Source organism: Columba livia, chromosome 29 (assembly GCF_036013475.1).
Source record: "Columba livia isolate bColLiv1 breed racing homer chromosome 29, bColLiv1.pat.W.v2, whole genome shotgun sequence".
NCBI classification, from domain to species: Eukaryota; Metazoa; Chordata; class Aves; order Columbiformes; family Columbidae; genus Columba; species Columba livia.
Window position 1 is genome coordinate 2,418,587 of NC_088630.1, and position 26,251 is coordinate 2,444,837.

At 68.0% G+C, this 26,251-nt stretch overlaps 2 protein-coding genes across 6 annotated transcripts in view; both read right to left on the reverse strand.

The window, feature by feature from the left end:
* Positions 1-46: 46 nt before the first annotated feature.
* Positions 47-4,093, reverse strand: PRKAG1 (protein kinase AMP-activated non-catalytic subunit gamma 1). 5 transcript variants are annotated; one of them, XM_065043776.1, is made up of 12 exons: positions 3,548-3,624; positions 3,367-3,433; positions 2,594-2,697; positions 2,280-2,361; positions 2,149-2,207; positions 2,011-2,056; positions 1,818-1,872; positions 1,602-1,728; positions 1,141-1,306; positions 984-1,021; positions 717-863; positions 47-632 (listed from the first exon to the last, which is right to left on the reverse strand). In XM_065043776.1, the coding sequence occupies exons 1-12, from the start codon at positions 3,557-3,559 to the stop codon at positions 534-536; spliced, it is 1,002 nt and encodes a 333-aa protein (XP_064899848.1). In that variant the 5' UTR covers positions 3,560-3,624; the 3' UTR covers positions 47-533. The 5 variants fall into 5 exon arrangements, 4 of the variants coding, with proteins under 4 accessions (XP_064899848.1, XP_064899849.1, XP_064899847.1 ...); XM_065043777.1 differs by lacking the exon at positions 3,548-3,624 and adding an exon at positions 3,933-4,093 and having other exon boundaries at positions 2,149-2,361; XM_065043775.1 differs by having other exon boundaries at positions 2,149-2,361; positions 3,554-3,644.
* Positions 4,094-5,364: 1,271 nt separating this feature from the next.
* The window catches only part of KMT2D (lysine methyltransferase 2D), a 32,569-nt gene continuing 11,682 nt past the window's right edge, over positions 5,365-26,251 (reverse strand). The window contains 39 exon segments of the mRNA XM_065043781.1: positions 5,365-5,779; positions 5,866-5,974; positions 6,075-6,148; positions 6,988-7,273; positions 7,895-8,025; positions 8,136-8,272; positions 8,932-10,102; positions 10,376-10,515; positions 10,597-10,732; positions 10,836-10,984; positions 11,337-11,512; positions 11,629-11,710; positions 11,808-11,964; positions 12,040-12,204; positions 12,279-12,422; positions 12,504-15,281; positions 15,829-16,061; positions 16,947-17,013; positions 17,163-17,250; positions 17,344-17,467; positions 17,565-19,612; positions 19,808-19,956; positions 20,036-20,212; positions 20,443-20,689; positions 20,691-21,795; positions 21,798-21,929; positions 21,932-21,989; positions 21,992-22,141; positions 22,270-22,320; positions 22,399-22,472; positions 22,750-22,994; positions 23,094-23,178; positions 23,465-23,581; positions 23,584-23,646; positions 24,177-24,281; positions 24,660-24,734; positions 25,146-25,335; positions 25,418-25,468; positions 25,470-25,543. Coding sequence (XP_064899853.1) covers positions 5,687-5,779; positions 5,866-5,974; positions 6,075-6,148; positions 6,988-7,273; positions 7,895-8,025; positions 8,136-8,272; positions 8,932-10,102; positions 10,376-10,515; positions 10,597-10,732; positions 10,836-10,984; positions 11,337-11,512; positions 11,629-11,710; positions 11,808-11,964; positions 12,040-12,204; positions 12,279-12,422; positions 12,504-15,281; positions 15,829-16,061; positions 16,947-17,013; positions 17,163-17,250; positions 17,344-17,467; positions 17,565-19,612; positions 19,808-19,956; positions 20,036-20,212; positions 20,443-20,689; positions 20,691-21,795; positions 21,798-21,929; positions 21,932-21,989; positions 21,992-22,141; positions 22,270-22,320; positions 22,399-22,472; positions 22,750-22,994; positions 23,094-23,178; positions 23,465-23,581; positions 23,584-23,646; positions 24,177-24,281; positions 24,660-24,734; positions 25,146-25,335; positions 25,418-25,468; positions 25,470-25,543 — 11,636 coding nt within the window. The 3' untranslated portion in view covers positions 5,365-5,686.

The window sequence follows — 26,251 nt, forward strand, 5'->3', positions numbered from 1 at the left end:
CGGCACCGGCGGCCAGTGCCCCCGCGCACTCAGTGGCGAGACCGCGTTTGTGGCAGGTTTGTGTTTATTCGCCATTTCCCTCTGTGTACAAAGCGGTGACGGGTGGGGATGTGGCCCCTGGGGGGGCAGCACTGGGCCGGACCGAGCTCGGGGAGGGGGGTGATTAAAACCGAGCTCAGGGAGGGTGGGTGATTAAAACCGAGCTCAGGGAGGGTGGGTGATTAAAACTGAGCTCAGTGAAGCCTCGTGCGCGGGACGAGGCTCCGCGCAGGGATCAGCCCCAGCCGGGGGCGGCTACACCGTCCCTGCACCCCAGGGGTGCCCCCCGCACCCACCAGGCTGGCTTTGGGGTGCAGGGTGCGGTGTGGGGGGAGCCGGGGGGCTGCCCAGGGCTGGAGGTTATTGCTGGACACTGCTGGTGAGTGGGGGGGGCCCTGCCCCTGTTGTCCCCGCCGGCTCAGGGGACACGGCAAGAAGGGGCAGGAGAGGAGGGTGGGGGCACCGGGAGGGGCTGAATCCCCCCCCCAGCCACCTCAGGGGCCCTGCGGGAGGACCAGGGCCTGCAGGATGTCCGAGAGTGACACGATGCCCTTGACCACGTCGCTCTCGTCCACCACCACCAGCCGGTGAACCTGGGGGGGGGACAGGGAGGAGCTGAGGCCGCTGTGGGGACCCCAGCCCCCCCCGCCTGTCACTGCCGCCCCGGGGGGTGTTACCTCGGCCTCCACCAGGCGGTTGATGATGGTTTCCAGCGTCTCGTGCTTGTAACACTTGAGGACGCCCTCAAAGTAGTGGGAGCGGTGCTGCAGCGCCCGCGTCACCGTCACGTCCAGGTTGTTGTAGGTCTTCTCAGCTGCCAGGTTCTGGGGCAGGGACAGGGGCTGGGGACAGGGCCGAGACCCCCACAGCCCCACCACCCCCCAGGGCCCCCCCAGCACGGGTTCTGCCCCCTCCCTGCCTCCACAGCCCCCCCCAGTACTCACAATAACGTCAAATTTGGAATAGATATCCACCACCCGCCCTGGGGAGGGAAAGGGCTGTGAGAGCCGCCGGTGGTCACACCACAGGGACGTGGACCTCGAGCTGGCGGTTTGGGGACACCCGGCGCACGCTGTGCCCAGCGCCGGGCCCTGTCCTTACCCGAATCATCCACAACGGGCAGAGCGGAGACGCGGTGCTGCACGAAGATGCCCAGGGCCACGTAGATGGGGGTGCTGGTGCGCACCACGGCGATGTTGCTGTAGGTGCCGATCTGCAGCTCCTCCAGCGTCTTGGCCATGAACTCGGGCTTGGGGACCTCTGCTATCTGCAGGGGACGGGGAGGGGGACAGTGCTGACGCTGGTTCGGCTGCCGCGCCCCCGGCCCCGCCGCGCTGCCGGCTCCGGACGCCTGCGGCTTGTGGGGGGGCCTGGGCCACGGTCCTGGGGGTGAAAACAGAGAGTGCTGGGTGCAGAGCGGGGTTTGGGGGACCCCTGGGGAGAGGACAGGCTGCGGGGTGCATGCAGCGTCCTGGGGACCCCCCAGCACCCAAAACGCAGCACGAGGCACCGAAGCTGCCCCCGCCCCGGCCGAGCGCATCCTGGGCAGGGACGAGACTTACAAAGAGCTTAAGGAACTTGAGGATGCGTTTGTGGGTGAGGATGTAGAGCGTGTTCCCCGAGTCGGGGTCGATGACGGGCAGACGATGGATCTTATTGCGGATCAGGGAGGAGACGGCGTCGAAGAGGCTGCGGGGCAGAGGGAGAGCGGGAATCGGGGTTCACCCACACCCCGGCACCGCCGCAGCCACGTCCCCCTCCCCGCAGCACCGGAGTACCTGGCGTTGGGGGAGATGCAGACCAACGGCTTGAAGGAGTCCTGCAGGTAAACCTCTGCGGGGAGAGGGGACAGTGAGGGGACACTGAGGGGACCGGCAGCGCCGTGGGCACACGGGGTGCGGAGCTGGGGGGCTCCAGGCGCCCCAGGCGGGTCTGGGATGGCGGGAGGTGGGGGGCAGCCACCCCGCTCACCTCTCCACGTCTCTATTTTGTGCTCCTCCAGCTCGTAGATCTGCACCTGGGCACGGGAGACAAACGGGATCAACCGGTGCGGGGGAGGCCGGAGCTGGGTCCCCGCGGGGCCGCGCCGCGCAGCGCCCCCGTCCTCACCATGGGAGACTTGTAGTAGCGGTGCAGGATGTTGATGAAGTCGGTGATGGTCAGCATGCCTGGGGGGGGGGCAGGGTGAGGTCCCCACGGCACCCCCGAGTTCCCCCCAGCCCCCCCGGCCCCTCGCTCACCCACGAAGCTTTGCTTCTTGCTGTCCCACAGCGGGGCAGCCCGCACGCCGTTGGTGACGAGCGCGAAGAAAGCCTTCTTCACCTGCGGGGGGGGGTGCGGGGGGGTCGCGGGAGGGACGGGGCACCCCATGGGGGACCCCTGGAAGCCACGTCCCTCCACCCTGGTTTGCAAGAGCTTCACAGGGTGGGTGAAGAGCCCTGAGATCACACCCAGCTCCGAACCCGCCTCCTGGTCCCAGTTAAGGCTCCAGACCCCAGGCTGGTCCCCATCCTGCCCCCCCAGCCCCCAAACCTGCCCCCCCCAACCCCCAAACCTGCAGGGAAGTGTCAAAGACGACCAGTTTGGAGCTGGTGGGGATCAGGTCGTAGCAGCGATGGGACTTCATGAAGGTGGTGTAGGCGCCGTGATGGGGCTCCCCTGGGGACACGCAGCATGAGGCGCCTGCCAGCAGCGAGGGGACACCCCAAAACCCGGGACACCCCAAAGCCCAGGACCCAAAACACCCCAAAGCCCAGGGCACCCCAAATCCTGGGACATCCACCCCAGGGCTCCAGGATGCTCCAAACCTTGGGACACTCCCAGGCTCCAGGGCACCTCAAAGCCCATAGCACACCAAGCCCTGGGACACCCCAAACCCTGGGACACCCACCCCAGGGCTCCAGGATGCTCCAGACCCCGGGACACCCCAAATCCCGAGACATCCCAAACCCCGAGACACCCCAAAGCCCAGGACACCCCAAACCCCGGGACACCCCAAAGCCCAGGACACCCCAAGCCCCGGGACACCCCAAGCCCCGGGACATCCCAAGCCCCGGGACATCCCAAGCCCCGGGACACCCCAAACCCCGGGACACCCCAAGCCCCAGGACACCCCAAGCCCCGGGACACCCCAAATCCCGAGACACCCCAAATCCCGAGACACCCCGAAGCCCAGGACACCCCAAGCCCCAGGACATCCCAAACCCCGGGACAGTCCCCCTGGGCTGCCGGGACAGGGACTCCCGAAGCCACCGAAGGTCCCAGGACACCCAAACCTCCGCGGCACCTCCCAGGCCCGGGACCCCCCCCCGCCGCTCCCGGTATCACCTTCCAGCCCCGGGGGGCTCTGCTCCGCCGGGCTCTCAGCGGCCGGGCCGGGCCCGGGGCCGGGCTCCTGCGGACAGAGACGGGTCGGGCCGGGTCGCGGCCCCCGATCCCCCCCGGCCCCGCTTCCTGCCCGGCCCGGCCCCCCCAGGCCGCCCGTCCCCGCTGTCACCCCCGGCCCCACCGTCACCTCCATGGCCCCCGCTCCGTCCCGCCGCTGCCACCCGACTTCCGCCCGGCGCTTGGCACTGACTTCCGCCAGCACTTCCCACGTGACCGGAAAGCGCACTCCCCACGTGAGCCATGACCGTCGGGCGAACTTTCCCCCTCCCGCCGGGTCACGGGCACGACGCGTCCCCGGGACAGCGTGGGTGGGGGGGGGGGGGTGACACCTCCCCGGGGGGCGGGCACTGCGGGGTGGGGGCACCACGCGGGGACCCCCCCCGAGCGGCAGCGACCCCACGGCAGCGCGGGGACACGGCCACGGCGGGACACGGCCACGGGGCGACACGAACACGGCGGGACCCCGCCCCCCCGCCCCCCCCAGGAGGCAGCTCCCGGCTTCTCACGCGCTTTATTTTAAAATAACATCCAGTGGTTCGGTATCGGTAAAAACGGGACCCACGCGCCCGCTCTGTACAGCCCGGAGGGAAATCGGTCAATGCGTCATTTCCGTTAAAACTTTCCCGTTCCCCGCCCCCACTCGCGTTTTTTTTTTTTTTTTTAAGTGTTTTTTTTGCTTTGCCTTTTTTTTTCGTTTTTTTTCTTTTTTTTTTTTTTAAACGTTTTCACTTTAAACCTTTTTTTTTCTGTTTTTTGCAGCTTTTGACGAGTTGCGGAAGCAGCTTTTTCAAGATCGCCCCGGCCACACCCCCCCCCCCACCCCCCCCGCCCCGCCACACCGGGGGGGGGGGGGGGGAGGCTGGGGGGGCACCGACCCCCTGCAGCGCACCCCCCCCCCCCCAGCCACGAGGCCCCGGGGGGGGGGCGAGGGGGGGGGTCCCCATACACCGTGCATTTGTGCGTTAAGAGATCCCGCCCCCCCGCCCCAAACATCCCGGTGGGGGGGGGGGGGGAGTGGGGGGGGGGCAGGCGGTGGCGCCGGGGAGGGGGGGGGTCGCGGCTTTTGGGGGGGGGGGAGGGCGGTCCTGGTGTGTAATGCCCACTCGTGCTTCACTCTCCGAAGCCGCCCCCACCTTGCAGGAGGCTCCAGCCCCCCCCCCCCCTTTGGAGACTGGGTTTAAAAATGCCGCGGACCCCCCCGCCCCCCCCCCGGCTTTGTGCCCCCCGCACCCCGAATCTCAGCCCAGCAGAGCACACAGGGCCCCCCCGCCCCCCCTTCTAATATATACAATATAAGGTATAAATAGATAAATAGCCTTTCTCCCCACCGTGCTGATGGCGAGTGGGGGGGCCCCCACACTGCTGGGGGAACAAGTCTGGCCCCCCCCCCCATTCATAGCACACTGTGGGGGACACGAGGGGAGACTGTTCCCCATGTGCCCCCCCCCCACTCCACCTGCTGGAGGGGAACAAGGTGGGGGACCCCAATGCAAACCCCTCTGGGGGTGGGCAGCTCTGCCCGTGGGGGGGGGGGCGGGGAGGGGGGGGGGGGGGTCACATTTAAAAACAACAAGAACACCAAAAAAACCAAAAAAAAAGAGGAAAAAACCAAGAAACCAAAAATCTCTAACACTTAAAATGAGGTAGGTTTGGGTGCAGAAGCTCCTTGTGGCGGTCGGGGGGGGCCCTGGCCCCCCCCTGGGGGGGTGGGGGGGGCGGGGGGGGGCCCCTCGCCGCAGGCGCCTCCTCCCGCGTTTCGGGGTCTCGTCCACACGCACAAAAAGGAAACGAAAAGCCAAGAGGAACCGATCGAGCTGCGGCCGCGCGGCCGAGCCCGGATTGTCGAGCTCAAGGACCTGTCACTGTGTCACTGGCAATTAGCGAGCGGCTCTAATTAGGTTTGTTTCTAAAAAACAAAAAAAAAAAAAGAAAAAAAAATAAAATTAAGAAGAATAATTAATGAATCCAGGCCGGTTCCCGGCGGGCTCCGGCTCTGCTGGGATCGCTCTGACCCCCCCCCGTGGATGGAGGGGGCGGTGGGGGGGGGCGCGCTGCCCCCCCCGCTCCTCTTCCTCGCAGGACGAAGCAAAGAAAACCCTGAGTTGCCAGTTCGTCCGTCCGTCCGTCCCGCTCGGCCCCGCCGGAGCCTCCGTGCCCCGGTCGCCAGCGGCGCCTGCCCCGGCACCTCCCGCGGCCCCGGGGGGGTCATGGTGCGGGCTCCGAGGGGGGGCGCAGCCCCTGGCCCCCCCGTTATCCCCGCTTAGTTCATCCATTTCCGGCAGTTCCAGGCTCCGCAGTGGCAGGGGATCTTGTGCTGGTCGTCCTCGAAGTCGAACTGGTAGTCGTAGGTGAGCTGTGGGGGGAGCAGGGAGTCACCCACGGCACCGAGACCCCCCCGCGGCACAGAGCCCCCTCCCCGCTGCCCGCAGCCCCTCTGACCTCCTCCCCCTTGGGGATGCGCCGGCTGGAGATGATGATGATTTTGTCCTCCTTGTCGAAGGTCACGACTTCGGCCACGCAGTTCGGGGCGCACGAGTGGTTGATGTACCTGATGGGGGACGCAGAGCAATGTTGGTGGGGGGGGGACACACGCTTAGTGCCAAACCAGGAGGGGGTCCCAGCACCCCAAAAGTTCCCCCTGTGCTCACCTGGCCGGGCCCCCTGTCAGCGTGGCGTCAATGACGTGCTCGTTGTTGATGCGGAACATGTAGATGCCGCGGTTCTGGGGAGGGAGGGGGGATCAGCGGCTGCACCAAGTCCCCCACACCCCACCTGAGCCCCCTACACCCCACCTGAGCCCCCTACACCCTACCTGAGCCCCCTACACCCCACCAGAGCCCCCTACACCCCACCAGAGCCCCCTACACCCCACCAGAGACATCCCCCCCCAACACCCCACCTGAGCCCCCACACCCCACCAGAGCCATCCCCACCCCACCAGAGCCATCCCCACCCCACCAGAGCCCCCACACCCCACCAGACACATCCCCACCCCACCTGAGCCATCCCCACCCCACCAGAACCCACACACCCCACCTGAGCCCCCACACCCCACCAGAGCCCCCACACCCCACCTGAGCCCCCACACCCCACCTGAGACATCCCCACCCCACCAGAGCCCCCCCAGCCCACCAGAGCCCCTCCAGCCCCACCTGAGCCCCCACACCCCACCAGAGACATCCCCACCCCACCTGAGCCCCCACACCCCACCAGAGACATCCCCACCCCACCTGAGCCCCCACACCCCACCTGAGCCCCCACACCCCACCAGAGACATCCCCACCCCACCTGAGCCATCCCCACCCCACCAGAGCCCCCCAGCCCACCAGAGCCCCTCCAGCCCCACCTGAGCCCCCACACCCCACCTGAGCCCCCATACCCCACCAGAGCCATCCCCACCCCACCTGAGCCATCCCCACCCCACCAGAGCCCCCCAGCCCACCAGAGCCCCTCCAGCCCCACCTGAGCCCCCACACCCCACCAGAGACATCCCCACCCCACCTGAGCCATCCCCACCCCACCTGAGCCATCCCCACCCCACCAGAGCCCCCCCAGCCCCACCTGCTCCTCGTAGATCTTCTCGCGCCGGTTGGCCACCTCGTTGCGGATGATGGTGCCGATGTACTCGATGACCATCGTGTGCTTCTCGATGTCCTTGGCCGCGTAGAGCCCCAGCCCCTGGATGCGGGAGCGTGCCAGGTACACGTTGTTCTTCCACTCGGTCTTCAGGCGTCGGTACTGGGAGGACTTGGAGTGCACGAACTGTTTGCTGTACGGGGTGTTGGTTTCACCCGTGAACGTGCTCTGATACGCCTTGGACATGCTTGTGCTGTTCAGGGTATGCGGCCTGCGGCAGGGAGAGCACGGGGTAGAGGTGAGGGATCCTCAGCGATCCCAGTGGATCCCAGTCATCGAATCATCAAATCACAGGAGCATTTCGGTTGGTGGGACCTCCCCAGCTCCCCCAGTGCCATGAGCAGGGACATCTTCAGCAGCTCAGGGTGCTCAGAGCCCCGTCCAGCCTGGCCTGGGATGTCTCCAGGGATGGTTCATCTACCACCTCTCTGGCCAACCTGGGCCAGGCTCTCACCACCCTCAGGGACAACAATTGCCTTTTATCCAGCCTGAATCTCCTCTCTTTTAGTTTAAAACCATCACCCCTTGTCCTATCTCAACAGGCCCTGCTCAAAAGTCTGTCCCCATCTTTCTTCAGGCCCCTTTTAAGCACTGAAAGGCCGCACTAAGGTCTCCCCGGAGCTTCTCTTCCCCAGCTGAACACCCCAACTCTCTCAGCCGTTCCTCCCAGCAGAGCTGCTCCAGCCTCGCATCATTTCTGCGGCTCCTCTGGCCCCTCTCCAGCAGGTCCAGGTCTGTCCTGTGCTCAGGACCCCAGAGCTGGACGCGGTGCCCGGGGGGTCTCACAGAGCGGAGCAGAGGGGACAATCCCCTCCCTCGAGGTCCTGCTTACCGCTTGTAATGGGTGAGGATTTTGGGCTCGGAGCGGGCGCAGCCGGTGGGGTTGATCATCAGCGGCAGCTCCATCAGAGGATGGCGGCCGTAGCGGAACAGGTAGTTCTGGCAGCTCTCGACGCCGGGCAGCTGCGGAGTGGGGAGCAGAGGGGGTGGGGTCAAGCGGAAACACCAACGCGGCCCCCGGCCCTTTCCCAATTGGGGTGTGGAGAGGCGAACCCCCCTTCCCCGGGACCTACCGACTCGGCGATGCGCAGCACCGCGTGCACCGTGAGACCAAAGAGCTCCTCGCCCTTCAGGTACTCGGGGAAGAGGCGCAGCATGTCGGCTTCCTTCCTCATCATCGCCACCGGCTCGATGATCCGGTTCCAGACGGCTGCCGAGGGAATCGGAGAATCGTTTTGGTTGGAAAAACCCCCTAAGATCATCAAGTCCAACTGCCACCTCAGCCCTGGTGCCACCCCGTGTCCTGAGAACCTCATGTCCGTCTGTCCAGCCCTCCAGGGCTGGTGACTCCAGCACTGCCCTGGGCAGCCTGTTCAATGCCCCACAGCCCTTTGGGGAAGAAATTGTTCCCAGACCCAACCTCAACCTCCCCCGGTGCAACTTGAGGCCGTTTCCTCTGCTCCTGGCGCTTGTTCCTGGGGAGCAGAGCCCGACCCCCCTGGCTCCAAGCTCCTTTCAGGCAGTTCAGAGATCAGAAGGTCTCCCCTCAGCTCCTGTTCTCCAGCTGAACCCCCCAGGTCCCTCAGCCGCTCCATCACACTTGTGCTCCAGCCCCTCACCAGCTCCGTTCCCTTCTCTGAACTCGCTCCAGCACCTCAAGCTCTTTCTTAGCGTAAGGGCCCAAAACTGCCCCCAGGATTGGCGGTTTGGCCTCCCCAGGTCCCAGCACAGGGACGGTCACTGTCCCGGTCCCGCTGGCCACACCGGTGCTGAGCGGGTTGGAGCTGGGCACCCACTGAGCCCCATTTTGAGCCCCTCAGCGGGATGACGGGGAGGAAGGCAGCAAGCCGGCGCCCGCAGCTCCCTTACCCTGTGGCGAAGAGTCAGAGAAGACCAAATCCTCCAGCCCCTGCTCGATGACCTGCACCACGAACTCGGGGCGGCCGTTGTTCTCGCAGATGGTGCAGCGGTAGCAGCAGCGCCGGTTGTTGGTCCGCAGGCTCCAGTAGATGCGCGTGGCCTCGTAGCCCACGGGGTAGAGCGCCGTGACGCTGTGGAAATCGGCCATCTGGTGTGGCAGGAGCTGCCCGATGGCGTGGAAGACCAGCCCGCCCACACGGAACATGTGGAGCCGCTCCCCGCGCTGGATGATGCTGGCGATTTGCTTCACCTCGTCCCGTTCGATGTAGACGCGGCGGAAGACGGTGAAGCTGCTCAGCTCCTGCTCGCAGGGACCCTTCAGCTTGTGCAAGGGACACAACATGGTCTTGTCCTTGAAGAACATGCACTTGGCGCGGATGGCGCAGGCGAAGTGGTAGACGCTGGGGCAGCGGATGCGGTTGCAGCTGTTGGTGGCGCCCGTCCTCTGGCACAGGGAGCACTTGGTGAGCAGCCCGCGGTGCAGAGCCACCTCCACGTTGATCAGAGCCCCCCCCTGCGTCTCGTAGACCTCCGTGGACCACAGCGCGCAGTTCAGGTGGACCCAGAGATCGAGGTCGAGGTTGAGCAGGCGGGCTGGACCGTCCGTGGCCCCGTCGCCTTCCTCGTGGCAGAAGCAGCACTTGCGCAGGTCCCGCGGCACCTTTTCGGGGCGCAGGGTGGTGCCCAGCTTGTCGATGAACTCCGCGATCTCTTTGTCGCCGTCCCGCTTGGCCCCCCCTTTCTGGATGGTGACGAGGAAGCGCAGCCGTTTCCACCGCACCCCCTTCCACTTCTTCAGGCGGGGCCGCGCTTCGTCCCCGTCCTCCGGCGGCCGCGAGCGCGGCTTGAAACGCAGTGGGGAGTGGGGGGCTGCGGCCCCTTCCTCCTGGGGGGCTGGAGAGGGGGCTGGTGGTGGGGGGGACAGCGGGGCCGGGGCTGCCTCCTGGGCCACCTCGGGGTCGGGGACCCTGGCAGTCTCAGTGGGGCTGGCCGGGGAGGGGACAGAGGGGGACAGCGGGGGTGAGGGCTCCTGGGGCATGACGGAGAGCTGCCGCACGTCCAGGTTGGAGACGTTGTTGACGTAGCAGTGGTGAAGGGTCTTCTCGGGCGCGGGGCTCTCCTGCGCCATGGGGAGGGGAACACAGGTCAGAGCACCCTGGGGTTGGGATCCCCAATGTCCCTGTGTGTCACAGGGAAGGGTCCTTAGCCCTGCAGGCACCACCACGACCCTTCTTGAGACACTCGGCACCGCCCCACGGGGGGGTGTTGCCCCTCAGATACCCCCCTGCAATGACAGGGAACCTACAGGGACCCTGTGCGCCTCTGTGCTCACACTTAGCCCCAAAGGGCCCCCTCCACCCCCCGGCCCCAGCGCGGTGGGACCCCCGCAGACCTGGCGGAGCAGCGTCAGGAGGTCCAGCTCGCCCTTGAGGCTGTACCCCGGCAGCACCGCGTCGAACTGCTTCAGCCACTCCGAGCTGCCGTCCGGCACCTTCCCGGCCAGCGCTGCCTTCTCCTTGGCCCCCAGCACCCCTGCGAGACACAGAGACAGCCCGTCACAGGGTACCCGGCCTGGGGACACTAGGGAGACCGTGGGGACAAGCAGACGCTCACCAGCCATGTCTGTCTCCACCTTCTTGGTCTCGACCACGGCCGCGCGCACGGGGCCGTCGGGGAACAGCACCTCGTAGGAGCTGGGGATCTTCACGCTCAGCAGCTCGGCCATGGCCACCATCACGCCATTGAGGTTCTGGGCCACAGGAGGAGGGAATGTGTCCGGGGCCCCGGCGCCAACAGGTGGGGGTCACCACCAGGACAACAAGGGTCTCCCCCCACCCCATCCCCTCACTCACCTTGGCAGCTGCTGCCGACACCGTCAGCATGACGGAGACCTCGCTGCCCCTGCCCTTCTCCCACGGGGCGCCCGGTCCCGCCGCCCCCGCCTTCCCGGGGGGGACCCCAAACGTCTCGGCAGTCTCGTAGGGCTTCGTGTCGGGGAACACTGGTGTGGGGAGGAGGGGGTCAGAGCTGCGCAGACCCAGCCCCAGTGCCAGCCACCCCTGAGCCCACCAGCCACCCCCACCCCTGCAGAAATGCTGCTGGGAACGCGTCACCTCGTGTGGGACAAACTGAGGGGCGGCGACAGGACAGAGAACCCAGAACCAACGGGAAACCCTCGGGAACAGCCCAACCCAACACATGTGTGCAGTGAACCCCCCACAGCCCCCCACCCAGCAACCCTGTCCCACCCATCTGTGTGGGGCGCACACCCACCTTCCCACCCCATTTATGCCACTCCAGACCCCCTCCCCGCCCCACCTTCCCCCGTCCGCCCCATGCCCAGCGCCGCCCACCTGGGATGCTGGCGCGGGGGATGATGGGGATGATGGGGGACAGGACCCGCTCCTCCCGCTCCGCCTTGGCCTCGCTGAGCAGCGGAAAGCGCAGCAGCTCCTCGCCCAGGACGCTCTCGGGGGACGAGGCCGGGACGATGCTGTCGGGGGAGTCGCTCTCATCGTCGCTCTCCATCCTGCGGGGAAGGGGGCGTCACTTGGGCCGTGGGGGCTGGTGTCCCCTATAGGGGCTGGCTGTCCCCTGTGGGGGCTGGTATCACCCATGGGGGGGTCACCACGGCCCGTGGCTCACCTGACATCCTCGGTCTGATTGTGCGGAGGGGTGGGCAGAGCTGCCAGCAGGTCCAGGCTCTTCACCTCCATGGCCGGTGTGTCTAAGCGAGGAAGGGACAAGTGTCACAGGAAGGGACAAGTGTCACAGGGAGGTGACAAGGGGCAGCCAGGACACAGCGCCAGCATCCTTACACTCACCTTTCTGGCCGTGGGGCTCACGAGCTGGGTCAGTGTCCTTGGGCTGCTCCCCCAGCTCCTCGGGGACCGTGACGCCGTTCACCATCTTCTGCTGCACGGAGGGCGGGGGCGTGGGGGGCAGCGAGGAGGGCGGCGTGGGGGGGTTGCTGAGGTTGTTCTGGGGGAGACAGCAGGGTGAGGATGCTGGGGGGGCCCAGGAGCCCGAGGCGGGGGGAGCAGGGGAAGCCCTCACCTTGGTGAGCAGCTGCGAGTAGTAGTCGGGCACGCTGTCGAGCACGGCGCTGCCGAAGCCGCCGCGCAGCTGGCTCTTCCCGTTGATGGGGCTGCTGCCGAAGGGCGCGAAGAGGCTGAAGTTGGCCGTGATGTTCGGCTCCGTCAGCGGCAGCAGCGACAGCTCCTGGGGACAGGGTGGTGAGAGGGGCCGGGGGTACCCGGCAGCCCCCCCTCGGCGCTCCCGGCACGCGGTTGTACCTGTTTCAGCTGCCGCATGAGCGCCTCGCCGGGCCGCAGCCCCTCGTCCTTGCGCAGCTTCTTGCGGGAGGCCGGGACCCGCTCGTTGCCCTTCTGCACCCGCTTGGGCTTGGTGGCCGCCGGCTTCCTGGCGATGGTCGGGTCCTGGGGGGAGAGGGGAGCGGGAGCCGTGCCGAGCGCCGCCCCGGCGCCGCGCCCCCCGTCCCGCCCCGCAGCGCCGCTCACCTCCCGGCCCAGCAGCACCGGCTGCGGTCGTGGCTCCGTCCCGGCGCCCCGGCTCTCCGTGTGCCCGTTGAGCTCGCCCGGGCTCTGCGCCGAGAGCTGCACGTTCTTGGCGCGCAGCAGCTTCTGCAGCAGCAGGTGCCCGGCCTCGGAGCGCCCGCCCGCTGCCAGCGCGCTGCTGCTCAGGCTGCTCCCGGTATCCCCGTTGGCCTCCGGCTTTGCCGCCTCGTCCTTGTCCAGCTCACACGGTGCCACCGCTGCCTCCTCCTTCGGCTCCTGCTTCACCAACACCTGGGCAGTTTCCCCAGCCGCAGGAGCCCCCTCCAGCGCGGCCCCGTTGATGTGGGTCTCGCCGGGGTCAGCTGGGTCCGTGCTGGGCGCCTCGGGGTCCCAGGAGCCGTGTGGCGGGGCGGGGAGGGGGCCGCTCGCTGGGGGGGTCAACCCTGGCTCCGCGGGGCTGGGAGCCGAGGCCGGGACCCCCGGGAACGTCTTCTTTGGCTCTTGGGGGCTCTGCTCAGGGGCCGGCGGCGTGGGGAGCCGGACGGGGCCGGGCTGGGGGCCGCGGGCAGCCAGGGCCGCCTGCACCAGCTCAGCCAGGGGCTGCTGGGGGGGCTGCCCCGGTCCCCCCCGGCCCTGCTCTGTGGCAAAGCTGGTCTGTGGCTCCGCCGGGGCACCCGGTTGCGGCTGGAAGAGCGGCCCCAGCTGATGGGGGGGCTGGCGGGCGGCGGGGGCGCTGTGCTCCGGGGCCTGCCCGGGGAAGGGGCTGGGGGGCAGCAGCGCCGGGCTCTGCTGCAGCAGGTTCTGCTGGTGCCGCTGCACCAGGAGCGCCTGGAGCTGCTGCTGCTGCTGTGGCGTCAGGTGCCGCAGCTGCGGGTTCTTGGCCAGGACGCCCTGGAGCTGCGCCCGGATCTGGCCCATCACCTGCCCCGGCACCTGCCCCAGGACGCCGGTGGGGAGCGCCGCCGGCCCCGCTTTGTGCTGCCCGGGGCTCTGCAGCCGGGGGGGCTGCGGCTGGCCCTGCAGCAAGCCTGATGGCCCCTTGCCCACCTGCTCCGGTGGCCGTGGTGCCGGTGGCAGCGCCATGCCCGGTGCCTGGCCCGTCCCGCAGCCCAGCGGTGGCTCCGCCAGCCCGGCAGCGTCCCCTTGCTGCTGGGACAGCTCGGGTTGGGGGGCACCAGGGCTCTGCAGCGGGGGGGCAAGCAGGGGGCCTGGCTGCACCGGGGCCGCCCGCAATGCCGGCTGTGGGGACGCCAGGAGGAGCTGGGGGGCCGGGGGCTCCGGGCTGCCCAGCCCTGGGGGGTTGAGGGCTCCCGGCTGCTCCTGGGGGCCCCCGTGCAGCTGCCCCCCACTCTCGCTGCCCTCGGCGGGCAGGGCGCTGCCATCCGCCCCTGCGGGCTGATCCTTGGCAGGCAGGACGGCCGGGGCCGGCTGCAGTCCCTGACTCAGGTGCAGTGCAGAGGGGGGGGCCTGGCCCACCCCCCCATGCTGCGGAAAGTGCTGGATGGGCGGCTGCCCCTGGCCCACCCCCAGGAGCCCGGGCTGGGCAACCGCCGAGTTCTGCTGCTGCTGCGGGGCCAGCAGCGCCCGCGACTGCCCCAGCTGCTGGGACAACACGAGCCGGTGGCCCAACATCCCTGGAGTCTGCGGGGGCAGCTGCGGCGAGCCCAGCACCCGCTGCTGGTGGGGGCCCAGGAGCAGCTGCCGCTGGGGCGGGGGGTGGCCCAGCACCGCCTGGTGCTGCAGCCCCGGTGCCGGCGTGTGGCCCAGCAGCCCCGGCTGCTGCTGCGGCGAGAGCTGCTGGACCAGGAGGCTCTGCTGGCTGCCTAAGAGCCCCGGCTGCTTCGGCACCAGGGGCTGCCCCACAGCGCCGGGCTGCGGAGCCGCTGCTGCCTGCTGCTGGCCCAGCAATCCGGGCTGCAGCGAGCCCTGGCCCATGACACCGGGCTGCGACAGCGCCGGCTGCGCCATGACGCCGGGCTGCGGCATTGAGGCTTGTCCCATGATGCCTGGCTGCTGCATGGCCGCTTGTCCCATCACACCCTGCTGCTGCAGCGATGTCGTCTGTGCCATCATGCCCAGCTGTGGCATTGCAGCTTGTCCCATGACACCCGGCTGTTGCAGCGATGTCTGCGCCATCATGCCCTGCGGCTGCATCGCTGCCTGACCCATGACGCTCTGCTGCTGCATCGACGCTTGGCCCATCGCACCTGGTTGCTGCATGGATGTCTGTGCCATCACACTGGGCTGCTGCAGCGACGCTTGTCCCATCACACCCTGCTGCTGCATGGCCGTCTGACCCATCATGCCCGCCTGCTGCTGCAGCGACACCTGGCCCAGCATGTTCTGCTGCTGCAGCTTCTGCGCCAGCTGCATCCTCTGGAGCTGCCTCTCCTGCAGCAGGCGGCTGTCGGCAGCCAGCCCACGCAGCGTGGGGTTCCCGCTGAAGAAGGCGGTGGAGGTGCCGGGCACCGGCGCGTTGCCCACGCCTTGCTGGCCCATGAAGGGCAGGCTCTGCGGCACGGCCATGGACACGCCGCCCTGCGGCAGGCGCAGCCCCCCGGGCTGTCCCGGCTGCTGGCCCAGGCCTTGCGCCCCCACCACGGTCCCCGTGGGCTGCTGGACGCCGTGAGCTGAGAGCAGCTGCCCGGGGAGCTTGGACATGAGGCGGGGGCTCTGCGAGGGGCTGAGGGCCATGACGGCCGAGGCCTGGTGCTGGTGCTGCTGCTGTTTGTTGCGGTACTCGGCCATGAGGTTGGTGTGTTCCTTCTGCTGCTTCCGCACCTGCCGGGATGCCGGGGGATCAGTGACACTGGGGGTTAGTGCTGGATGACAGGGTGTTAGCACTGGGGACAACGGGGTGGTAGTATGAGGGACAGTGGGGTTTTAGGACCAGGGATGCCGAGGGGTTAGTAACGGTGACAGTGGGGTTTAGTGCTGGATGACAGGGCGTTAGCACTGGGGACAAGGGGGTGTTATTACCAGGGACAGTGGGGTTTTAGGACCAGGGATGCCGAGGGGTTAGCAACGGTGACAGTGGGGGTTAGTGCTGGATGACAGGGCGTTAGCACTGGGGACAACGGGGCGGTAGTATGAGGGACAGTGGGGTTTTAGGACCAGGGATGCCGAGGGGTTAGTAACGGTGACACTGGGGGGTTACTGCTGGGGACAGCGGGGTGTTAGTATTGGGGACAGTGGTGTTTTAGTACCAGGGACGGTGGCACATCAGTGCCAGGGCTGGTGAGGTCTTAGTGCCAGGGACTGCACGTTTGTGGTCAGGACAACACGCTCGCACTGGGAACAGGGCACCCACCCGCCCGCCGAGCCCTACCTGGTCCAGCTGCTTCTGAATTTTGCTCTGCTGCTCCGTCACCAGCTTCAGCTTCTCGGCGTCGGCCTCAGGGAACTCCCGGCCGGCTTTCTTGGCGGTGCGCTGCTTGGCGCAGAGAGCCTTGCGTGACTTGCGGTGCGCCCCGATCTGCTCCTCCAGCAACTTCAGCTGCATCTGCAGGAGCTGCTGCGTGTGGAACAGCCACTCCTCGTACTGCCGCTGGTCGGCCTCGTCTGCAGGAGTGGGGAGACAATCACACAACCGTTTGGGTTGGAGGGACCTCCCCAGCTCCCCCAGTGCCATGAGCAGGGACATCTTCACCAGCTCAGGGTGCTCAGAGCCCCGTCCAGCCTGGCCTGGGATGTCTCCAGGGATGGTTCATCTACCACCTCTCTGGCCAACCCGGGCCAGGTTCTCACCACCCTCAGGACCAACATTATCCTGATTACCTAGCCCAAATCTCTCCTCTTTTAGTTTAAAACCATCACCCCTTGTCCTATCTCAACAGGCCCTGCTCAAAAGTCTGTCCCCATCTTTCTTCAGGCCCCTTTTAAGCACTGAAAGGCCGCACTAAGGTCTCCCCGGAGCTTCTCTTCCCCAGCTGAACACCCCAACTCTCTCAGCCGTTCCTCCCAGCAGAGCTGCTCCAGCCTCGCATCATTTCTGCGGCTCCTCTGGCCCCTCTCCAGCAGGTCCAGGTCTGTCCTGTGCTCAGGACCCCAGAGCTGGACGCGGTGCCCGGGGGGTCTCACAGAGCGGAGCAGAGGGGACAATCCCCTCCCTCCACCTGCTGCCCACGGGGCTGGGGATGCAGCCCAGGGTACCGCTGATCTAGTGCCAGCACATTACCGGCTCATGTCCCATCTACGACCCCCAGCACCCCAAATCTCCGCAAGGCTGCTCTACATCCCCCATCCCAGCCTGGATGGACACCGGGGGTTGCCCGACCCACAGGCAGGACCTTGAACTTGGCCTTGAACCTCGAGTTTTGCATGAGAGGGCTCAGATAAGCACAGCCCCAGCGCTGGAGCCAGCCTGGCCCTGCTCAGCCCAGCCTTTGTGGGCAGAATGAGACCCCCCCGCCCAGCTTCCAGTCCCCCAGCCGCCTCAGTACTCACTGATGACGCCCTGCGCAAAGGTGGGGGGGTTGGGGCGAGCCTGGGTCGGGTCGGTGCTGCTCCGTTCCTGCCAGACAGAGCAGCGTTGAGGACACGCATCACACCATTCCCCACCCGGCATGTCCCCTCTCCCTGGGCTACTGTGACCCCCCGCGCAGAGCCCAGTGCGGTCCTGAGCCCCAAGGGACCCCCAATCCCACCCCGGACCCCACTTACCTGCCCGCTCCCTGCCAGCAAGTGGTTCTGCATCTCGGACACGGCCGGGCCGCCCGAGAGCCGCTGGGCCAGCAGTGAAACCTGTTGCCTTTTGGGGGTGGGAAGAGCAGAAATGAGGGATGAGCCGGGGCTGAGGCGTCCTGCCCACCCCCCAGCGTGCCCACTGCCCCCCGCCCGTTACCTGTTCATGCCCGGGGCCACCCCGATGCTGCCCTGGGCCATCACCTTCTTGATGCCCTTCAGCGCCACCATCTTGGCCTTGGCAATGGGGTCCATGATGTCCTCAGCCGCAAACTTGTCCAGATCTGCTGGGAGAGGCAGCGGTCAGCGCTGCGGCACGTTGTCCTACACCCTCAAAAAAAGGACCCCAGACCCCCCAGAACAAGGACCCACGGCTCCCACCTGTGTCTGGAAAGAAGCTGTTGGCCAACTGCTGCTGCATGACGAGCTGGGGGGGCTTCAGGCCCAGGCCGGGGGGCTGCACCCCGGCCATCGGCTTCTGCACCAGCACCTGCTGCTGGCTCTGCTGCGGCTGCGCCAGGGCCACCTGCACGCCGGGGGACGCCGCCAGCACGTGGGGCTGCGCAGGGGCCATGCCCATGTGGGGGGTGAGCGCCGGGCCCTGCTGGGCTGCGCCGAGCCGCGGCGGCTGCGGCGGCATCAGCGGCGGCCTGGCCACCAGCCCCAGCTGCAGGGGGGGCTGTGGGGTGCCCAGGCGGGGCGGTTGCCCCTCGGGGGGCAGCAGTGGGTGCCCGGGGAGGTGGGGGGTGCTGCGGGGCAGCTGGGCTGACATCTGCTGTTTCTTCTGCAGCTCCTTCTTCTCGTGCTCCAGCAGGTCCTCGATGAGCAGCGGCAGCTCGCTGGCCACCAGCGAACTCTCCATCTTGTCCAGGTCGTCGGCTGGCGAGTGCCGGGCGCTGCCCAGGCCCAGGGATCCCCCGTCCAGCTCAAACTTCTCCAACAAGGGGTTGCCCTGGTTGCCCAGCTGGGCAGGGGCCAGCCCGCGGCCGGCGTACGGGTCCTTCTCCGGCGTGGGGACACCAGCGTGGCTGCCGGGAGCGAAATGCGCCAAGCCAAGGCGAGCCGGGCCGGCCCCGGGGCTCAGGAGGGTCTGGCCGGGTTTGAGGCTCAACCCCAGCGAGGCCGAGATCTTATCCGTGCCCTGCAAAGCCTCCGACTTGACGGGGCCTGGGAGCTGCTCGGGGCCGCCGGCGGTGAACTGGCAGGGGGAGGTTTTGAGGCAGCCGTCCTCCAGCTTGGGCTTGACGTCGGTGGGCAGCGAGCCGGCCTTCGCCTCCGCGCCGGGCGCCAGAACGGCACCCGGTGGGCAGGGAGAGGGTCCCAAGCCCACCCTGGGCACCAGCGTGTCCTTGGGCACCACCCGGTCCTCCACGGATGGGGCCATGGCATCTTTGCCGTCCCCGGGGCTGGGGAGCTTCAAGCCGGGCGCCAGCGGCTCCGTTTTGAGCTGGGCTTCGCGCTCGGCTTTCTCGTTGGCCGACTCGACCAGGCGAAGGTGCTCGTTGAAAATGTCCTTCTTGTCCCCAGTGTCCAGCTCGGGGTCGGTGTACGCCAACAGGTCGAACTCGTCGCCGTTCAGCAGGTCGTCGAGGTGGGGATCTGCTGTCTCCAGGCTGTCCAGGTTGTCCAGGTCATCGTCCCCTTTCGCCACGTCCGGATCCAGGCTCAGGTTGGCCAAATCATCATCGTCTTCCAGATCCTTGTGAGAGCCAAAATCATCATCCAGATCGGGCTCCACTGGCACCTCGCAGGGCAGACGCGTCCCCTCCAGGCTCAAGTGGCTTTTCCCTGGGGTGGGGGCCGGCGCGGGGTCTGGTGCGGGACCGTCCTTGCACTCGTCGGGGCGCAGGGCTGAGCCGGAGGACAGTGGCCGTGGGGGGACGCGTGGCAGCTCCAGGCCGGGGGCTGGAAGCGGCGGGGGGGCGGTCGCTTTGCCGTGGGGCTGGTGGTGCGTGTTGCTCATCTCAGCCCCCTGCGGCGAAGCCGGCGGCAACGGGATCTTCTGCGGCTGCAGCGCTGGCGTGGGGAGCACCTGCATGGGCACGACAGGGGCGCAGAGGGCCTGGGGGGTTCCCTCCTCCCCGGGCAGGAAGAAGCGTGGCCGGGGCGCCTGGGGGGCGAAGGGGGAGCCCACAACACCCCCGGGTCCTTTCTGCACGTTGTGGCGCAGCTCGATGAAAGGGGCGCCTAGGGTGGCGGGCGAGGCGGACAGTGTTTCAGGGGGGGCCGGCAGGCGGGCCCCCAGGTTGCCCACGGGGGTGGCGGCGGCCGGGGGCACGAAGCGGGGGGTGCCGGGGAGCCGCAGGGCTGCGGCTGCTGCCTGCTGCTGCTGCCAGAGGTGCTGCTGCTGCTGCTGCTGCTGCTGCGGGGCTGGCGCTGGGAAGACCCCCCCGCGGGGGTAGAAGGTCTGGGGGGGTCCCACCGCTGCCCTGCAAGACACAGGGGTGTCAGAACCAGCTCAGCACCACCACACACAGCACCCCAGGGTGACACCGCGGGTCACACCCAGCAACACTGCAGCCACCCCGTCCCCTTGGGTGAGCCCCACAAGCGACCGCTATGGGGGATGCGCCCCACCAGGGTGAACCCCCCCGCCCCGGTTCTAACTGGTGCTGGGCACTCACCTCCCATTGATGTCCAGTGCTGTCGGCGTGGGGGCCGGCGGGGGCCGGGAGAGCCGCTCGTCCTGCCCGAACGCTGCCTGCACCATGACGGAGCCAGGCAGCTTCCCAGCACTGGCCGCGGTGGCCAGTGTCCCCAGGAGACCCTTGTCCTGGGAAAGGGGGAAAAGGGAGGTCATCACCCGCTCTGCACCCCGGCCCCCCCGCAGAGCCATTCCCCAGCTTGCCCACCTGTGCCGGTTGGTAGCCCGGGGCCATGGCCCGGCTGAGCTCGAAGGCTGCACTGCCAGCCTCGGGGGTCCAGCCCGCCGGCGAGGGGGTGGCAGCCGCCGCCGCGTTCTCCTTCTCCTGCCGCAGGCTGTTGCGCTGCATCTGCTGCCGGATCAGCAGCTCGCGGAGCCGCTGGCGCTGCGGGGAACCGAGTGTTAGGACCCAGAGAAGGGACACTGGAACAAGAGCAGGCTGCGCTGACCTCCGTCCCCATGCTGAGTGCCCACAGCCGATCCACGGCGCTGCAGAAGGTGCCGTGAGCAGAGCCGGGCTGCGCGTTCCACCACCGACCACGCAGATCCCTGTCCCCTCCTTGCACCCCATCCCAAACGCCGGCACACGTGGTGCCACCACCAGCCAGTCCTCACCTGCCGCTGCTTCTCCAGCTCCGACTGGCTCATAGTGCCGAGAGCCCCGTCCTGGCTTCCCGGCAGCTCCGCCAGCTCCCGGTTCGGGGGCACCGAGAGCCCCACGGCCGCCTCCTCCCTCTTGTCGGCCGCCGGCCCCAGCGCGGCTCGGGGCAGGAAGGTGACGGAGCCGTCTGGCTGCTGCGGGGCAGCCGGGGGCTGCGGCAGGACCGAGGGTGGCCGCAGCGGCGAGAGGCTGTAGGTGTCGGCGGGTGCCGGGAGCCAGCGGGCTGCCGGCCTGGTGGAAGCCAGGGGATGAGATGTAGGCCGAGCTCTGGGGCTTCCCGGGACCGTAATGGCTGTTGATCCCGTGGGGCTGGTGGGACGGGGAGCCCTTGAGCGGCTCCGAGACGGCCGGGGGGAAGGTGAAGCGCATAGGGGGCTGGTTCCCCGAGAAGACGCTGGCGCCAGGGGAGCGGGAGAAGGGGGGCTGCTGCCCTCCCGCTGCTGCCTTGGCGTGGGGTTCAGCCCCCGAGGTGCCCCCGAAGCCCCCGCCGGCTGCCGGGCTGTGTGAGAGCGGCATTGACTTGAACCCTGGCTCCGGGATCTGGGGCCGGGGGGGTTTGTGCAGCGGCGTGAAGGGGTCCCGGGACTGGGGCCGGGAGGGCGGCTGCGAATAGGGGTCCGGGGACTGGAACCGGGGGGTGACAGGTGACTGGCAAAAGGCTTCGTTGGAGAGCGGCCGGGGGGTGAGGGGGGACTGCGAGCTGGACTGGGACTGGGGGCTGGCGGGGACGCGGGCAAAGGGCTCGGAGGGCAGGGAGCGGGGCGGGGGGGCGCAGCAGGACTCGGGGGGCGGCTGCGGCCGTGGCGTCAGCGGGGGCTGCGAGTAGGGGTCCGGGTAGGGCGACTGGCGGTAGAGCTCAGGGTGGCCGGGGGGCGAGGGGGCCAGCGGGTGGGGGTCGAGGGGCCGGTGCCCCAGCCCTGGGCTCTGCGGCTCCACCTGGGACACCCGGGGGGTCAGGGGGGCTTTGAACACATCGGGCGCCTTCAGCTCCACAGCCGAAAGGTGGGGGCCGCCCGAGGAGTCCCCGTAGCCCATGGCAGGGGCGTAGCCGGGCGAGCAGACCCCCAGGCTACCCCCATCCTCCTTCTTCACCTCCAGGCCCTTCTTCTGCTCCCCAAAGGGCAGGGGAGAGAGCAAAGCCTCAGGGGGTCGGGCCCCGGGGCTCCCCGGCACCGAGAGGTTGTCCAAGGAGGGACAACGGGGCTTCAGGAAGGGGTCAGGGGTGCCGGGCTGGTGCCGGGGGGTGCCAGGGGATGTGGGGTGGAATTCGGGGGGCTGGGAGCCAGGGCCGGGGCGGGGGCCGGCTGGGGCTGGCCGGGGAAGGGCTGGAAGCAGCGCCCGCCGTGGGGGCTCTGGCCCAGGGGCGAGGGGAAGCGGGGCTCCAGCGCGTAGGCGGGCGCCGCGCCGTAGGGATCGTGCGAAGGCACTTGGGCGGGGGACTGGGCGGGAGCTTGAGGAAGAGCTCGCTGGGCGACTCCGGCCCCGCTCCGGCACCCGGTGGGGCTTCAGGAAGCCCTCGGTGTCGGTGGGGGGGCTGCCGATGTAGACGGGCTGTGCCCCCGGCGGCACCGGGATCCGCAGGTGCAGCGAGGGCCGCTCGGGCTTGCGCAGTCCCTCCCCTTTGGTCTGCTTGTTGATCTGGCTCTCGGCCTGCTGCAGAGAGAGCGCGGCCGTCAGAGCCGCGGGACGGGACGCGCCTGCCCCACGGGGCTGGGCGGGCAGCGCCACGACCGCCGGGGCTGGGCCGGGGCCACCGGGCACCTCCCCGCTGCAGCACGTACCTTCTGCACCTTGTTGATGCGATGAGCCGCCCGGTTATCTTTGGCCTTTTGCTAACGGAAACACGAAGCCAGCTGACTGGCAGCCCCGGCGCCCGGCCCCCCCCGCCCCGGCGAGACCCCGGCACTCACCAAATAAGGGGCTTTGTCTGTGGCAGGGACCTTCCTCCAGAGCTTCATGATCTGTTTGCAGCGGCTCGACCAGTCTGGGAGTCCGGTAGGGGCAGATGAAGAGAACAGCAGCGTTAGCCCGCGCCTGACGGGCGCCCTCAGCCAGCGACTGTCCCCCTCGTGTGTGGGGACACCCCATGCCCAGGAGCCGGCTCTGAGCCACCCGCCACCGCAAAGAGCGGTTCAGTCCCACAGCCAAACCCTGTGCCAGAGCAGACGGGATTTCTCCTCCAAACAGGGGGCGTCACGCTGCCCGCAGCTCCCCCCGCCCTCACCCGGAAGGGAGCGGCCACAGCCCCCCCAGAACCCAACCTGGATAATCCTGCTTGAGGTTGGGGAAGTTCATGTTGGCATAGAGGACGGGGGAGATGGTGGAGAGCTCGCCCAGCTCCTCGTCCTTCTCCCAGCGCTGCAGGCTGCGCTGGTTGTAGGACAGCCCGTCGCCCTCGCCCTCCGTCGTGGGCGTCGTGGGGGTCGAGGGGGTGGTGGCGGCCGAGCTGCTGGCCCAGGGGCTCTCGGGCTCGCAGTGGTCTGGGCTGAAAAAGCCACTCCGCTCCCTACGCGCATGAGAAAGCGTCACAGGCCAGCAGTGTGAGGAAAGAAGGGTCCCCCAACACCCCCGGGTGCACCCCGTCCAGCCCCAGCTCCCGCAGTACCTGCTGTCCAGGAACGGGGACTGGCAGATGCCCGAGTACGAGTCCAGCGAGACAGATCCGGAGAGCGAGCCCAGGGAAACGCTCCCTGTGAGGGAAGGAAGGGCAGGGCTGGGGCTCGCTCAATGCTGTGCCCACCCCGGGGGCTCCATCAGCCCTCACACCCCCCAAAACACTTCCCGCATTCTTCCCCAGAGCAACAGGGAAGACCCACAGTCCTGCACCGCAGGGACCAGCTCAGGCTCAATGAGGACACTGCACATTGGCTTTCCTGGGGCAGACACTGAGTCCTGCCCTCCTCCCCACGCCCTGAGACCCCCCCCGTTCACCCCAATATCGGCGTGTCAGCTCGCAGCTGCGCCGCCTGCACCCACCCTGCCCCGGCAGCTGGAGATCCCCCTGCAGGAACGGCCGCTGCCCCCGGCCGGGGTCCTGCCCTGCGCCGCCGGCCTCCATCCCCGCAGCCACGCAGTTGAGGGGCTGCTCCCCCGCTCCGCCGAGCCCAGCACGTCCTTGAACAGCTGCTGGACGTCTTTGCTCTCCATCTTGGGCAGCTCTGCGGGAGGAAAAGGAACAGAACTATAGAATCACTTTGGTTGGAAAAGCCCTCAAGCTCATCGAGTCCAACCGTTCCCCACCCCAGCACTGCCCCATGTCCTGAGAACCTCATGTCCGTCTGTCCAGCCCTCCAGGGCTGGTGACTCCAGCACTGCCCTGGGCAGCCTGTTCAATGCCCCACAGCCCTTTGGGGAAGAAATTGTTCCCATATCCAACCTCAACCTCCCCTGGCGCAACTTGAGGCCGTTTCCTCTGCTCCTGGCGCTTGTTCCTGGGGAGCAGAGCCCGACCCCCTGGCTCCAAGCTCCTTTCAGGCAGTTCAGAGATCAGAAGGTCTCCCCTCAGCTCCTGTTCTCCAGCTGAACCCCCCAGCTCCCTCAGCCGCTCCATCACACTCGTGCTCCAGCCCCTCACCAGCTCCGTTCCCTCCCCGCACGAAGGCTGAACCGTCCCCGGCAGCACGTGCGGCAAATCCGCTGATGGGAAGTTGAACAGAAACCCACTCGCTCCCGCTCCAGGGGGTCTCACCTTCCGTGGGGATCTTGTCGAGGTCGGAGCTCAGCGCACACTCGCCCGGGCTGGCCGGTTTCTCGGTGTCCCCGGGGTCTGGGGAATCCTTTGGCTCGTCAGGCCCTGCCAGGAACAATCAGCAGGTGCCCTCAGCACCCCCAGCCCCACCCCAGTGTTGGGGACCCCCAGCCCAGGACCCGCATGGAGCAGAGCAGCCCCTCCTCGCCCTACAGTCCTCCAGTCCGCCAGGGCAGCGCAGAGGCGCCGCACCACGCGGGGGCGCTCTAGGCGCCATGCGATGATTACGAGCGCCCGGGAACCACTCAGGGGAGACCATAGAGTTCCTCCTCCCATTTCCCGCTCTGCCTAGAGCGCACTGCCCAAGACAGAGCAGTTTGTCTCTATGGTTGCAGACGCTCTACGCAGCCTCTCGCAGGCCCAGCGGAGGACTGTCCGTCTGTCCGTCCCAGCCCAGCGGCGCCGCGGGCTCCCGGGGCTCACCGAGGTCCTCGGCCTTCGCGTCGTCCTTGCCGTCATCATCGGGAGCGGCGGCGCTGCCATCGGTGCTGTCGTCCCCTGTGGGACACCAGGACTCACGGGGCTGGAGTTGGGGGGAACCAGCACCCCCCAACCGCCCCCTGGGTCCCCAACCGCCCCTGGGGTCACCGGGAGCCCCAACAGCCCTCGGCGTCCTCCAACAACCCCAGAGGACCCCAAGAATCCCGGGGTCCTCCAGCAGCCCCCCTGCCCATGGCTGCCCCCAAACCCCTGCTTCCCGCTCAGGGACGGTGCACGGGGGGACCAGCACCCCCAAACCGCCCCCTGGGTCCCCAACCACCCCTGGGGTCACCAGGAGCCCTTAGTGTCCTCCAACAACCCCAGGGACCCTAAGTCCTCCAACAGCCTCCCCCGCCCACGGCTGCCCCCAAACCCCCGCGCTTCTCCCCTCGGGGACGGTGCCAGGTTTGGGCTCCCGGTCGCGCTCACCTCGGGGGTGCATGGGGGTCTCCCTCCTGTCGAGGGGGACACCCTGCAGCGCCCCGGCCAGGCTGGGGTCCCCCTTGGCTCGGGGGGCGCCCTGGCCCAGGGAGGGGCGGGCGGCCCCGTCCCCCCCGCCCCCCGCCGCCAGCAGCGCCTTCCGGCTCAGGTCCATCAGCGCCTTCCCAAAAAACGCCTCCTGCCAAAGTGGGGGCGGCCGTCAGGGTGTCACCAGTGTCCACCCCCACCGGGGCACCTCCATTTGCCCCCGTCCGTCCCACCTGCAGGTAGGGAGGGAACATGTCCTCCAACTTGCTCTTCTTCCTTCCCCGCGTTTCTTCTTCTCGTCCCCCCTTCTGCTGAGCTGGGATCCAGGCCGCCCTCAGCCGGGAGGTCCCCCGGAGCCCCTGCACACGGTGTGTCACCCAAAAGAGTTGGGGGCTGTTCCCATGTCACAGGAAGGGCTTGGACATGGTGCTGTCACAGCACCATGGGGCACACCATGCAGTCTCTCACCATCCAGAGAGGGGGAAAGGGGAAAGAGGAAAGAATAAAAGAGAAAAGAAAAGGAAGGAGGGGGGGAACCAGGAAGGAAGGGGGGGGAGGGAAAGGGGGGGGAAGGGAAGGAAGGAAAGGGGGGGAAGGGAAGGAAGGAAAGGGGGGGGAAGGGAGGAAGGAAAGGGGGGGGGGGAAGGGAAGGAAGGAAAGGGGGGGGGGAAGGGAAGGAAGGAAAGGGGGGGGGGGAAGGGAAGGAAGGAAAGGGGGGGGGGAAGGAAGAAGGAAAGGGGGGGGGAAGGGAGGAAGGAAAGGGGGGGGGGAAGGAAGGAAGGAAAGGGGGGGGGAAGGGAAGGAAGGAAAGGGGGGGGGAAGGGAAGGAAGGAAAGGGGGGGGATGGGAAGGAAGGAAGGAGGGGGGGGGAAGGGAAGGAAGGAAGGGGGGGGGGGAAGGGAGAAGGAAAGGGGGGGAAGGGAAGGAAGGAAAGGGGTGGGAAGGGAAGGAAGGAAGGGGGGGTAAGGGAAGGAAGGAAAGGGGGGGAAGGGAAGGAGAAAGGGGGGGGAAGGGAAGAAGGAAAGGGGGGGGGAAGGGAAGGAAAGGGGGGGGGAAGGGAAGGAAAA